General features: G+C 39.3%; 1 protein-coding gene across 5 annotated transcripts in view; it reads right to left on the reverse strand.

Annotated features, from left to right (window-relative positions):
* AKT1 (AKT serine/threonine kinase 1) overlaps positions 1 to 14,329 on the reverse strand; it is a 76,327-nt gene that overhangs the window by 20,747 nt on the left and 41,251 nt on the right. For all 5 annotated transcript variants that reach the window (XM_074820895.1, XM_074820893.1, XM_074820891.1 and 2 more), the window contains 7 exons: positions 9,285 to 9,396; positions 6,344 to 6,491; positions 4,386 to 4,517; positions 4,160 to 4,225; positions 2,411 to 2,479; positions 1,583 to 1,708; positions 144 to 272 (listed from right to left, as the gene is read on the reverse strand). In XM_074820895.1, coding sequence (XP_074676996.1) covers positions 144 to 272; positions 1,583 to 1,708; positions 2,411 to 2,479; positions 4,160 to 4,225; positions 4,386 to 4,517; positions 6,344 to 6,491; positions 9,285 to 9,396 — 782 coding nt within the window. The remainder of the gene's footprint in view (positions 1 to 143; positions 273 to 1,582; positions 1,709 to 2,410; positions 2,480 to 4,159; positions 4,226 to 4,385; positions 4,518 to 6,343; positions 6,492 to 9,284; positions 9,397 to 14,329) is intronic.

Raw genomic sequence — 14,329 nt, forward strand, 5'->3', positions numbered from 1 at the left:
ATAAAAGATTCTCAGTATGTGCTGTTATATAACAGTAGTTACTGTATGAACACATTATGGCACAGGAATTACTCTGTATCACTACTGCTATCACGGATGGCATTTAAGAAGATAATTTAGTACAATAGCCAACATAAACATACCTCTGGTGCAAGATACTCTGGAGTGCCACAGAAAGTCTTCATTGTTGCTCCATCCTTGATGCCTTCTTTACATAGTCCAAAATCTGTTATTTTTATGTGTCCATCTTTATCTAGCATAAGATTTTCCAACTGAGAAGAAAATCCAAATGAAAGACATTATTACGTATAACGTACGTTGCTCCTGAGCAAGTCAATGAAAGACATGAATTTCTGCAGATCAGTTTTCAACCTCGTTCTCACTGGGGTCAGAACCACAGTAGCTGCCAAAGCACGTATGATGTAAATATACATTTATATCACTTTCCTTAGTTCCTTAGGGAACGTTAGGTAACTAATTTGTAGTCTTTGGGTAACTGATCACGTATACAGAAAGAACACAGAATGCAGACACTGTATTTATGCTTCTACAACATTATCACCAACAGAACACCAGCTCTTTATTAAGTAAGTATTCCTCCTCACACAACTTCATCCCTGCTTTTACTCTAGGTGTTTTTATGAAAGATTCTGTACCAGTAAAAGATAGCAAATGAAACAAAAATCAAATGCAAGGCTAAGGAACCACTTCCAAAGAGACCCTTTACATGACAATCACTTTATACATTTACTCAGCACGTGGTATTCATCCCAGCCTGTGCCACTAAATTTTGAGAAAGCCATCCAGATTTTAGGACAGAGTTTCCACTGTGTATGAAATAAAGCACTTTCAAAGGAATCATGCTTCTTTGGGAGACAAAATCCCAGCAGGAATCCCAAAATGACTTTGACGTAGCCTGAAAACATTACACAGCGGGCTTCATTTTAGATTGCTCCTAAATGAACTACCAGTATCCTCTCATCCTCTCCTGAAAACACTTGTCAGGGAAAAAAAAAAAAAAAAAAAGCTATTGTTGCATTTTCCTCAAGAATTTCCCAAGTTTGTTTGCTCTGAGATTTCTTGTTTGGTTGTGGTTTTTTTCCCTTCTGTGCTCACTAAACAAATAAGCAACGTGAAGCTTATCCAATTTTCTAACTCAAGCAGGTACTATGAAGATAGTGCTATGCAGCACATTGCGAGGAAGCACAACATCCACAAAGTTATGAATTTGCATCTATCCTGTAAGACCTGGGATGAAGAGCCCAGGATTATGTTCCACCATGCAGAAGAGCAGCAAGGTTTCTCTTGGAACATAAGCAGGCAAGTGAAAATGCAATCCAAGTACCTCTGTACCCCTTCATATTCTCTGAAACGCTGCCAGGGTCCTGATAAATGCATTATACAACCTCTTAGGCTATAAAAGTGTTTAGACATCCTGTAAAGTCAAGTCCAACAGCTGCAATAACTGTTATGTTAAAGTTCAGTCAGGAAAGGCTTTCTTATAGTTCAGGCTCATTTGCTTTTGTTACTAACAAACAAAAAGCCCAAACCCAAAAAGCCTTGAAATTATTTTTCTACATACCTTCAAATCTCTATAAACCACATTCTTCTCTGAATGCAGGTAATCCAGTGCTGAAACAATCTCAGCTCCGTAAAACCGAGCCCGGTCTTCAGAAAAGACACGCTCTCTTGACAGATGGAAAAACAACTACAAGAACAATAATTTGTTACCTTTAGATTGCACATGTTTCTGAGTTATGTCTCGCAGTTCACAGGCCATCCTGCTTGGAATGCAGTATTATCAAAGAGAAAACCCCTTCCCCATCCTCACCCAGCTGTGTTCCCAAATGTGTTAAAAAGCATCATTAATTAAATGATTAGACAATTATATCTCATATTCACAGATGCACACTGATAACCAGTTTGTGTGCTGCGTGTTCTTGTATGTACAAGAAAATTATAAAAACTCATTTTGACTGAACTACAATTACATATTAAAACTACAGCTTAATGTAGGATTTAGAGATGTTAATATTCCAACTTTTCCTTGACTGTCTAACAGTGTTTTGCTGTTTCTAGTTCTCCCTCCCAAGTAATATGTGCTCACAATATTAATTAAAAAGTGTTAGAAGTTGTCTGAGGAGCAACTAGAAAGCAACCCTGCCTTCTTGAACTACATCAGATTACAATATGTTGCTGTCATGTAAAATATGAACCTACACCCAAAACCTCTATTCTCTAAAAACAGAGTTAAGAAAATTAAGAATCTTAATTCTTAATATTAGTTAAACCTGGGACAACTTGGATTAATTAGAATTGCAAACATGAACCTTAACTAAACAATGTCAAGCAGAATTAGTAGTAGTACAGGAAAATCCTGAAGTATTAAACATTATTACATTTCCCTTACCTCCCCTCCATTAGCATACTCCATAACAAAACACAAGCGATCATGTGTCTGAAAGGAATACTTTAAAGCCTGAAAGAGATTTAAACCAAAACTTAGAAGACAGATCACACTGACAGTTATAAAAGCATTTTAAATGATTTTCAGAAACATAGACAGACATGAAATTGTCTATTTTAGTGGACTTTTTGGTCCTTGGATCTTATATAATACTTAACACTTTCCTGTGGCAGCTGAGGACTGATCCACCGCCAACTTACTTCGTTAAATAGATTTAATAAAACATTAAAACAATCCCTTACAGAAGCTATCAGTAACGCCTATAATGCTGTGAAACAAAGTCCTAGCCCATTAACAGTGATACAAAACATACCAATAGTGGCTCTGAAGTTTCCTCCCCAGGCCACAAGCTCCGACGGTTTCATCTCACAGACGAGAGGCCACAGTCAAACCCCAGAGCACAGTTTTACCACACTAGTTACAAGCCCTCTTATATGAAACACACATATATTTACCCCACACAGCCCCCTGGTCTCTGCCCTGCTGCCTACAACTGCTCCCTGTTGACAGCCTGCCAGAGGATTGAGCAATACTGTCAGTATCAATTTGTGAGCAATTCACAAAACCAGACTGGACAGAGGGTGTGATGGAGCGTCACAAAGTGCCTTTGTACAGTCCTGTCACGTGTATTCCTGTGGCAAGTGTAACATCAACTTGTTTGCCACAGTCTTAAGTTTTTTGGTCACAACCCAGTCTTGTAGCTGACTTCTCAAGACAACCTTTGTTTTGGATATTTGGGTTTATGAAAGCATTAAAAAGAAAATACCACATATGATGTCTTCATTACTAGGGGTGGCATTTTTAAACCAGTCATATTTTTGTAGAGAAAGGGAGGATCAGGTTTTAGACATGTCAACAAACATTTACTGATTATACCCAGTACAGCCAATATTTACTTCCAGAGGCCACGCTTAAAAGGTCTAAATTCCAGCTAAGCCCTTGCGCACCTGGACAAAGGAAAGAACCGGGATCCTACACATGTCTCTTAGAGTGCTAAAGTGGTTGGAAAAAATTCAGAGCCAACTTGTAATAAATACTGGAAATAAAATCTTGAGGTGGAACTTGGGTATCTGAACTCAACCCTGAGAAACTGCTTGTGTTGGGAGATCTAAGCTGAGAATATGGTTTGATTTTACAGCTAAGACAAGCTGAAAGGAAAGCAGCAGATAAAGCACGATCCTGTTCTTCCCTGTCCCATCCCACACGCTCCCACCAGTGTCCTTTGGCTGGCATTACCAGCACTCTGATTCCACAGTGAGCTGCTTCTGGGAGCTTAAAAAAACAACAGAGAGAGGCAAAATTAAAGGGTTTTTCCCCCACTATATCTTCCTGAACTTGTCTGTCACAAGATCAGGGTCACCCTGATCTCTGCTACAAAGAGGAGACCAAGCATTTGGAGGACAAGGAAAGCAGATACTTCTCTCAGAGATAGAAAGCCATTAAATGGGTGAGCCATAAAGTCGAACCACACCCTGAAACACTGTCTTCAAGAGGTACCGAGGACCTGCTCTGCAAGAATCAGAAGACTTAAAAAAGCATTTTAATTTATGCTTCCCAAAAATGGAAGGGTTCAAAAATACCCAGCCACTCTGAAAACACTGATCTCAGATGTATTATATAAATAACAAAAAATAAGGAAGGTCTTGGTTGTCACGATGTCAAGTTACACTCAGCAGAGAGAGAAATGCTTACTGTTAGGAATGGATGCCGCGAGTTCTGTAAAACACGGTTTTCTGTCAGCGTGTGCGCTACTTCATCCTGAAACACAAGCAGAAGGAAATCAGCAAAGTGATTCCCCAGATCAGGGGTCCATTTCAATCAGAAATCAATCAGAGCAATTCTTCACAAGTACTCAGAGAATCCTTGGTATGACTTTCCCGAATGCTGTATCACATTCCCAAGTTTCCCATCTACTCACCTTTGCTACAATAACTTCCTTCTTCAGAATTTTCATAGCATAATACCGTCCGGTTGCTTTTTCTTTAACTAAAATGACCTTTCCAAAAGTGCCTTTTCCCAGTAGTTTAAGGTATTCAAACTCATTCATGGTCTGTTAATGATACAGATAAACAAGAACTGAATTACATGAACTAACAAAAAGTATATCGTTCTCAGACTAGAATTTCTCATTCACGTGAGAATACATTACATATGCCGTATACATGGGATTTTTAATCCTTTTGCTTAGTAGAATTCAGGAGCAGAAATGATTCTTTCATAAAAATGAATACCGGTGCACTCCCAAAGACAATCAATCAAACTATGAGGGAAAACCATAAGCTTTCAATTAACAGAACACTCTTTTACGTGACTCAACACTCAACTGTGCAAATACCATTCAACATATTACTAATCCACAGACATTTTGATCACTTTGTCAGTGCATTCATTAAAAGGCACATGTTGCTCTGATTTCAGGGATTAAACTCATATCTTTTTTCTCCTGTTTCCCACCTCTCTAGGGGACCAGCTTTCTTGTGCTTCACTGAACAGCACCAAAACCCACAGACAAAATGACGGCTTCACAAATTAGCCATTTGCTCTTATCTGTTTCACCATTAGGAAAAATCTTGGGAAAATCAGAATCTGTTGCAGACTGAGGATAGTCTCTGGACTCTCTTATCAATGACCATTGCCAACATGGCAACAGTGAGACTTACAGAGCGAAAAGCTACTGCAGCTTCAGTTGGGGAAAAATATTAAGATGCTCCCAACAGCAAATTTCTTCCATATTCTTCCGCAGGGCTGGCTGAGGAGGCTCTCTGCTAATTGTTCAATACAGTTGATGCCAGGACCCCCATCATCATTTTGGTTATCTTCCCTACCATGCTCAGAGACAGTCACTGTCTCAGAAGAACATGTGTATTTGACTAATGAGGTGGTTCTTGCATTTCTATGAAGAGCTGCTCAGCAAGAGAGGTACCTATTCAGTCAAGGACACAGAAGCCTAATGGTAGCTACAGTTCAGAGTGACATGTAAATAGCCACCCACATCAGTCTAAAACCACTGACATAACACAAGGCTGGCACACATACTTAGTGCTGACACTGGTGGATGGCTATCTTTTTTCTTTAAAAACTTCACTGGTCTTCCCAAAACTGAAACAAACTTATGAAAGTAAGTGGGGATAACAACGGTGAGATAAGGACACAAAGAAGTGCCTTGGTACAGTTCACAGACAGCATTTGCACGGGAGAAGGTTCTATCAATTCTTCCTTACAAGAGCAGGTGGGAACGCACTGGAAAATGGAAACCCAAACAGGAGACCACGAGGGGGTAGAAAGAAGTGAAGGCAGGTTGAAGATACATACTAAAAGAGCTCCAAAAGGCAAAGATCTCCTTTGGCACATACTCCTTTCATGGAAGGCCATTGCTGAGCTGGCCCTGTGCATTCAGACAATGCTGTGCCTGATGCAAAAACCTGAGCTCTAGGAACACTATGGACAGACACTGCAGTGGCTGTCTGGGAGTCAGCCTAAACCTTTAATACGGAGCAATTAAATCCGCTGGACCCACCCTAAATCCTGCAAATCCACTGGACTATCTTTGCACCAGCCTGTAAAGAGTTTACACAGTCACACAGCCCAGCAGGAGCTATGATTTCAGGCTCTGTACCACAGGAAAATAAGCAAACCACATACAGACCTGAGCTGGCCTTGAAAGCCATCCAGTGAGGACATCTGAACTCAGAACTCCAGTGGACCCAGACAGGCTTTGCCTGGTACCTGCTCAGCTCAGACAATTGTTTCTTCCAGAAGCTGCATCTACAACCAACTGTGTAATTGTTATGGGAACAGATGTGTCTTGTTGGCTATTTCTTGTCTACATTCCAGAAGACCTATAAAAATATTGTTATTCCTGCTATGCTCACTTACCACTTTGTGTTTTGGCTTTGTCATAGAGACTTCCATTTCTTCAGCACCTGAATTATCACTAGGAGAGCCAGATCTAAAATCCATCATCTCTTCCTCTTGTTTCTTGAGGCTGTCTGCTACTGTTTGGATGGCTTTCGTCCATTCTTCCCTGGAAAAATAGAAGCAAAGACATCCGTTACTTGTGACTTTAGACTACCATCTGACATGGCAAGGGTGATCAAGGAATACAAAGCAACTAATGCTCTCTGATGGAACAATGCAACGTACAATGAATTATGTGCATTTTCATGTAAAAATGAGTTTTTAAGAGCACTCTTTAACATGTATCTTTATTAATCATACTAGAAACAAGAGACAACTGAAGTCCTCCCAGTCTAGATACAATATAAGGCTTTTCAGACAACAGAATTTCTAATAGGCATTCAGTCAGCAGCTCAAGATATGACCTGGTGATACAGAGATTTACATAACAAAAAGAGACTTGCCAAAACCAAAAAGCAAATGGCTTCCATGCAGCACAAAGCAATTAAACACAGCTTCTCCATTCCTATGGTGCACTGAAAACACATATATCTAACTGCTGGGGGCACTATGCCACGTCTTCGCACACACATCCCAAATTTTAATGGCAAGGGGTGTTCTAGGAGAAAGTATTAAAGCCCAGGATACTTAGGTTATTCCTCTGTTGTAAAGATAATGATAGAAGTACAGCAATTCCTGTGTAAACTTTAGCAGAATGTCAGCAAAAGCAGTGGCATTTTATCTTAGGCACAGGTCTTGGTTACGATAGTTTCCACAGCTGTTACTGCAATGGGTACCCTAATACTGACCCCTTCAACTCCCACAGAGACCACTTCCACTCCGGCATCGTTTGGGAAATTTCACACTTTTGGTAACTACTGAAGTGAAAGTTCTTGGCCTTCACTTCATTTCACTGCAAATTTACTGAACATGAAGGATATAACTTGCAAGGGCTTACAGGGTTTTGGGACAGACTTTAAGGCATACAGGGGCTGAAGACATGTTCAGAGGACTGTGTGAATTTACCATGGTTTATTATCTTTTCTATCTGTAGGGAACTGGACATAGTGGTTTAGTTGATAGGCACCGGCTAAACGCTTCTTCCAAGGACATCCCAGGTAAAACACTTTGCTACTACAGCAGCAAGAGAGGTAGTCAATGCTGAACAACTCTACGCACAATCTGCAGTGAAACCATGCCATCCTAATCAATGGCAAATTTTTCACTGGTTCTATGAAATTATTAAAAAAAAACTTAACCATATCTGAATATGTGAATTTCAGTTTGTGATGGATGGAAGAGGCAGATCATTCCCCAGAGGATGCAAAGTCCATGGGAAAAAGCACCCAACATAGAATTCTAACAAAAACTGCACCAATTACACATATGGTCTTTCCTACCCTGTGCGTTTTTTATTTTGGATTTTGTCTGAATGTGCAATGTCCAGCCCTGTCTGGGGCAGCAAGGTAATGCTAAAAATTCTGAACATTCTCCTTATACTCCCAGCACAGACTACTTCATTCACCATCACAAAGACATTCCTTTATTTACTAATCATTTTTTATATTCGGAATGATTACAAAAAGAACTTTTTCTTCTGTATTTTTATCTCTTCATCTCTCTCAAAAAACAAATGTTGGTTGGCAAAGGCACAGAGAAAGGTAAAGGCGTATCTACCTTCACATCTCTTTTAAGATCTGTTACTGACTTGGTTGAGATCTCGGCTCTCCTGAAGTGAGTAACTTTGATTTCTGGGAGACCAGAATTTCACCCTCAGCTTTTATGTCTCAAGCATACACAACAGAGGTGACTAACACTCTGAGCCCTGAAGTGTCACAAAGCTGACTTAATTGGCTAGGAGGGAACAAAACAAGACTGAAATACAATCTTCCCCCAAGTAGAAACTGTTATTCACTCCCTTTAGGGTCACTGACCACAAAGCTACTAAAAGAAACAAGGACTAGTTTCTTTTTCTTTGCTTTTAATTTGATATCACCTTCTTCTGATCACTGTAATAGAATCAAAAGCAATAAACAGGAACCTTCTTTAAATCAGTGCATACAAAGGCTATGAAAGAAAAAAGCAAAGAATATTAGGCAGAATTTGCTGATCTTAAAAATCAACATGTGCCAGTACCATACCTAGGGAGGACAACGGTTTTAAAATACCCCCTCCCCTAGGGCAATGGTACTCAAATAATTTAAGTTCAGTTCCTGAAGAGCAAGTAAATATTTAAATACTCTGTAGTTGTACAATAGCTGTGCTGGAAAACTGTTCTCTCAGGAGGTAAGAGATCAATTCTCCAATGATGAGAGCACAGGATGCATGCTCTTAGCTTTGTTTCCTAACAGCTGAAACAGAAATCTGCACCTGCAGCAGATAACTATCACTTTTATTATCTAATTTGCATAAAACATTAGCAATCAGCAAATGATACAACTAACTTTTTTTCCCTTTAAAAACAAGGTGTCTAAAAAGACTTTAAAAGGTCAGTATGTTGATAGAACTCCATTTTGCCTGAATCTCTATTTCACTTGTGCTCATCCTTCCAGAAACTCCCAGGTCAGAAACCCTTCATTTCACATACCGTGACATTTCCATTGAGAAATGAACCTTAAGTTCCCAGAAATAACTACCTGTGTGCTGGTACACACCTGCACCTGTCCATTCTGGATACCCAACCTAGCAACACTTCATTTACAAATACCACTCAAAATCCACTCTCTGAAACCCCCTTTAAGGTACCTTTTATACTGGAACATGCACTAAAACTGAGGCACTCAAAAATTATTTGTTGCTTTTCAGTCTAGACGTACATCATCTGATAAATAAGAGCTTCAGCAAAGGACTTGCTATTAATGCTGAACACTTGCATCTGCTTTTGCAAGTAGTTTATGTATTAAATATGAATGAAACATACCGCTCCTCTGGAGTCTCCACATGAAATGTTCTTTCAATTACTGTGGTCCACTGGAGGCATCTAATGATAAATGTGTTTGGTTTAGGTCGTTCTGTCTTCATCAGCTGGCACTCTACCACAATCAAGGAAGAAAGAGTCATGGTACATAAGCAGGTTTAAATAATCATTTGTCTTTATTCTTATCTAGCAAACTGTTGTGATTAATCAGCCATAGAAATCTCTGTAAGTACTTCTTTAGGAGACTTGAGACAATTTACTGTGTTGATGAAACCAATAAATAGCTTGGGAGATAGCCATCTAAGCAGCACTGAAATCAAATTCTGCTTAGAAAGGCTCCACATTTGGTCTGCCCATAGAGGTAAGTAGAAATGTGATGACACAGAGGCTGCTCAGACTCAGGTCCTACACTCCAAAGGTCATCCAGAGCAGAACACACGGACAAAGTCAGCTGATAATGCAGCAATTACATCCACTGAAACTAAAGCCAAGCCCCCACATTCCCTCCCTTTGACTTTCCTGACACAAACCCCTGTCCTTGGCTTTCAAGGAGTTGCTAGAGAGCACATTTGGTCATTTTGCAGCAACCTGATGAAGATTAGACTCAGCATTTCCAGCCCTCAAACACTAGAGGGAACATCAAACTGCAGTGGCACCCCCAGAAAAGACCCTGTTCAAAACGCCTTCGGGACAGCCGCTGCAGAGTCGGATGCTGTATGGACACGCAGCTAACAGTTTCCACCACTGCCAGTATCTAAACACAACCTTAAAAGGCTACAGAAGTATAGCTACATGCAAAACCACTGCTTCCTTCATAAAAATGCTCTCTTGAGAGCTGAGCGCTAAATTTTGGGGGTTTTTTTGTTTTTGTTTGTTTGTTTTTTTTTTTAAAATCGCACCTACTATTTTAAGCTTCATAGGATGTTATGAGTGTTTATCCTTCAAAATCTGGACCTGAAAATGCGTGTGATTAAGGGTACACTAGCTATACTAAAAGAGAGAATCTGAAAAACAAAATCAATGAAATAACAACAGAAGCCAAACCACCACATTTTTCAGATTTATATTAATAGAAAATCTAATGCTAGTTAAACAGCTTCTGTTAAAGGAAAATCAAATGAAGAAATCAAGTGATCAGAGGAGATGGGGGGAGGAAAAAAAAGGGATAATTGGGGGTTTTTTCCTTAAACTCTTTTCCTTGCAGTTAATGAAACCATAAGCTTGCTATTATTTGATCTTCAGGTTCTCAATCAACTTCCAAGTAAATAAAAATACACTATGAAGACAAGAAGAAATTTCTGCTTACTGCTAGAGCTATGAACATCCTCCACCATCAGCAACGTGCAAGTCGAGGGCAGAATCCGGCCAGAATAACAGTGCACAGTACTAAAGCTACACTGGTATCGTTAGGTTAATTTTATTATTGTGAAAATTTAGAATGCTCAGTTTTAAATTCAAGCTCTTAATTAGCACCAAGATAAAATATTTACTGCCAGTGTTTTTGGGCGCCGTATTTTTGGCAATATATTTCATGCCTCATTTGCTACTGGAATTATAAGCTTTTCAATGAGTAACTCTGCATTTTTCATGACAAGAAAATCTAATTTTTCTTTAGCGGCACACTGAGGTTATACTGCATCCTACTAAAGCACTGCAATTAGATAAGAGAAAGTTTATTAATGAGTCATGAAAAGGTTTTAGTGTGATAAACGGCACTCCTTCATTCACTGAGATTAAAGAACTTCCACACAGCGACGCAGCCGTGCTTGCAGAGTGCTGTATTTAGCCTTCCAGCTAAGAGGAGGCATCCTCTTTCACAGAATGGCAATGAAAGCCGAACACAACTGCACGAACTGGCGCAGCCCAGTAAGCCCAGTTCAGCTCAAAAGATCTCATTCCTGCTCCCGCATCGCCCACCTTAGCTTAGCTGCTCTTCTGGTTTTTTGCTGTTTGTTCTGTCTCCCATTTTTGTCTGCTTAATGTGATTGAGGCTGGGGTTGTCCTCTATGAGCCTGCACAATGCAGCCCTAACAGATACTGAATTTGGCTGAAGACTCAAAGAAGAAAATCAGGCTATTTCTAACCTCGTGCTAATCCAGAGCTGTTCCCCTATACTTATCCAGAGTGCAACATTATGAAGTAGTAAACTAAAAGGCTTTGCTTACTTTTTTAAAACAGACTTTAGATTCACGTTTAGTGCCTCAGATTAAGTATTCTGAAGTAGCAGCACAGATATTTAAACTAGCCATGAACTCTAAACTTTAACCATTTAATTTCAGCATCATAAAACATACAAGGCATTTTCTGTCATAGAAGGGGACCAATTAAACATCACCACTTTTCCCCTAAATCAGCACTGTCCATTGGTATTTGTTAAGCTTGCTGATCCAGCAATCTTTTAAGGCATACAGCAAGATGAATAATAGAGATTTGTCAGTTAATAACCACTATAATTCAAGTATGTCACATAGAAGTGTTTTGTTTCGTGAACAATATGCTGTCTAATTACCCTGCTCAATCATAACAGCACATATCAAGAAATACAGAAGGCTTTAAATTGCTTTACCAAAGTGCTGGTACCATATAGGTTTCAGAAAGTTTGAAGCTAGCACTTAGTTCTCCCCATATACAACAATCACGCGGATTTTATCAATGAAACGATGAAGCAGTAGGTTTCTTCTTACTTTTAAAAACAGCTCTGTGCTGTTTACGGCAGCTGGCAAGCTAGGGAAGCACCAAACTTGACTTCTATAATCAGGTAATGCAACATGCACCACTACAGCAGAGCACAGATACAGATGCTGTATCGTATTAGGTGTGATTGATTCATGACATGTTTGGGGGTTCTGCTATAAAAACATTCACATTTCAAACATGGGCTGAGGGTCACTTACCCACTTTGAAGACAGTTTTTTCTGTCAAACAGGCCAACGTAATTATCCCCATTTGCAACAAAGTAAGTACTATAAACAGCAGCCTGTTAAAAATTATTTAAATTGCTCTAAAGAACCTCTTGATTCTTTCCTGGCTTTGGTCTTTTAAAGTAAGTAGGACAGAGAAATTGTTCCTAACAGGAATAGACACCAAGGCATTCAAATGTAAATTACCATTTTGTATTTGAAAGACACTTAGTATTATCCCAGTGACTTTCTAAAATGTCACAATATTTGCTTCCCCAGCACTTAAGCTAAAAGGCAGATTACTTGCGATGAAAGTGTGGAACTCTGCTCCCTATATAATGACATCACACTTAAAACAATAATGTCAAGGAAGAATCCTTCCTGCTTTGGTTTCTTTAAGGAAGGGGATGGGGAAAAAAAAAAAAAAGGCAAATCAGGCAAGAAGAATGATGAATAAATAAAACTTTGGAAAGGCGAACAGGAATATTATGTTGAAGTGCTCCTTTTCTGCTAGCACCACCTGATAGATTCACCCCCAAACAGCTCAGCATGGCAAAAACGAGGAGCTGGGAGCCCCGTGCTACAGACCTGGACTAAGGTGGCCACTAGTAACAGCAGACAAAAAATTTGTCCACTAATCTGGCCATCCTGAGGCCTCTGATAAATGCTTGACTGCAGACACGCAGTCCTGTCCCAGAAGGAACACACATATTGTTGAGCAATTATGTTTTCAGCTGTGTAACAAAACCACCACGGTCCACCCCCCTTTTTGACAGAGAAATAATCCCTTCTTTCTAACAGGAATAACCTCTCTCTCCATGTGGTTTTTCACAATATACTGCTCTTCTCAGCTATATGGTTTTAAAGGCTTATAACCTAATAGGCAGACATACACGATAATCCGAGATTACAATCGGTATGAAGGCTACTTATCTCACAGATTTACAACACAGGCTCTATTGGTTATTTATCTGCAGGGTCTCTGGAGCAGAACTATTTAAGTACAGGCTTTTTTTATTCCTTCTATCTTACTAGTAGTGAAGTACAGAACACGAATACAAATAGGACTCAAAAATCACAGCTAAATGCTCAAGCACCATCCTTCAGAGATTTTGCTTTGGTTTTTGTTGGGTTTTTTAAAATAAATCACCAATAGGTAATTTACAGGGAAAATAAACTCCTTAAGCATATAATTAAATTGCAAACATAGATATATAGATATTTTAAATGGAAAATTAGGTGGAGAAAGAGGTACTTAAAAAAAAAAAGTAAGCTTCTTTTTACCCATGGGGGGCCATAGAAGCAAGTTTTCAAAGATATATGATCAAAACCCTCACAGACTGAAAGGAAAAGGCTAGTATAGGAGAAAGAAGAGACTGTCAAGCACACAGAAAGCACACTATTTATTGCTAATATTTTCTTCACACCTGTTAAGGGAAAAGACAGATCATCATTAGACGTTATCTTCTTTCACTGTTTTCTCTTGAATTGAGTATTTCCTACCTCTCATAGGTTGACAGAATCACTTAATATGAATTTTACACTACAAATAAGAGTCCCCTAGTCATGAAAAAAAAACCTTTTACTTACAAAGATAAAAAAACCTACATTATTTTACAACAGAAGAGGGTAAAGATTTTAATCAGAAACATGGGACCACTTCCAAAGAACAGACTGACACAGACAGCCTGCCATCTCATTAAAAAAAAAAAAAAAAAAAATCCAGTTCACTAATTAACAAAAAAGTCAGGGCTATCATGGTCTCTCGGAAAAAAAAAAAAAAAAAAAAAAAAAGAAAAAAGTATGAATTTTTACAGAACATTTAAGCTATATTTTCTCCACCTTTCACTGGCAGGAGGTTTCTACAGGCTGTCTCTGCAGCGCAAGGCTGCCTTCTGGCCTGAGCCTTCCTCCAGAGGCAGCTCAAGTTCATTCACGCTAGCTCGACAAGTTAACCCAAATGAAAGTACCAGGCAAGCAGGTTCAAAGAGAAAACTTGTGGTGCAAAACACATCCAAACGATACAAATGTGGAGGGTACCCAGAAGGGAACCACACATCAGGTGCTGGCAGCACTGCATGCCAGTGCCTACATGAGAAATTAAATCCTGGTGGGGCAACAGCTGCTTCTGTGAGCCCAAAACCACAA

Source organism: Strix aluco, chromosome 4, assembly GCF_031877795.1.
Source record: "Strix aluco isolate bStrAlu1 chromosome 4, bStrAlu1.hap1, whole genome shotgun sequence".
Lineage (NCBI taxonomy): Eukaryota > Metazoa > Chordata > Aves > Strigiformes > Strigidae > Strix > Strix aluco.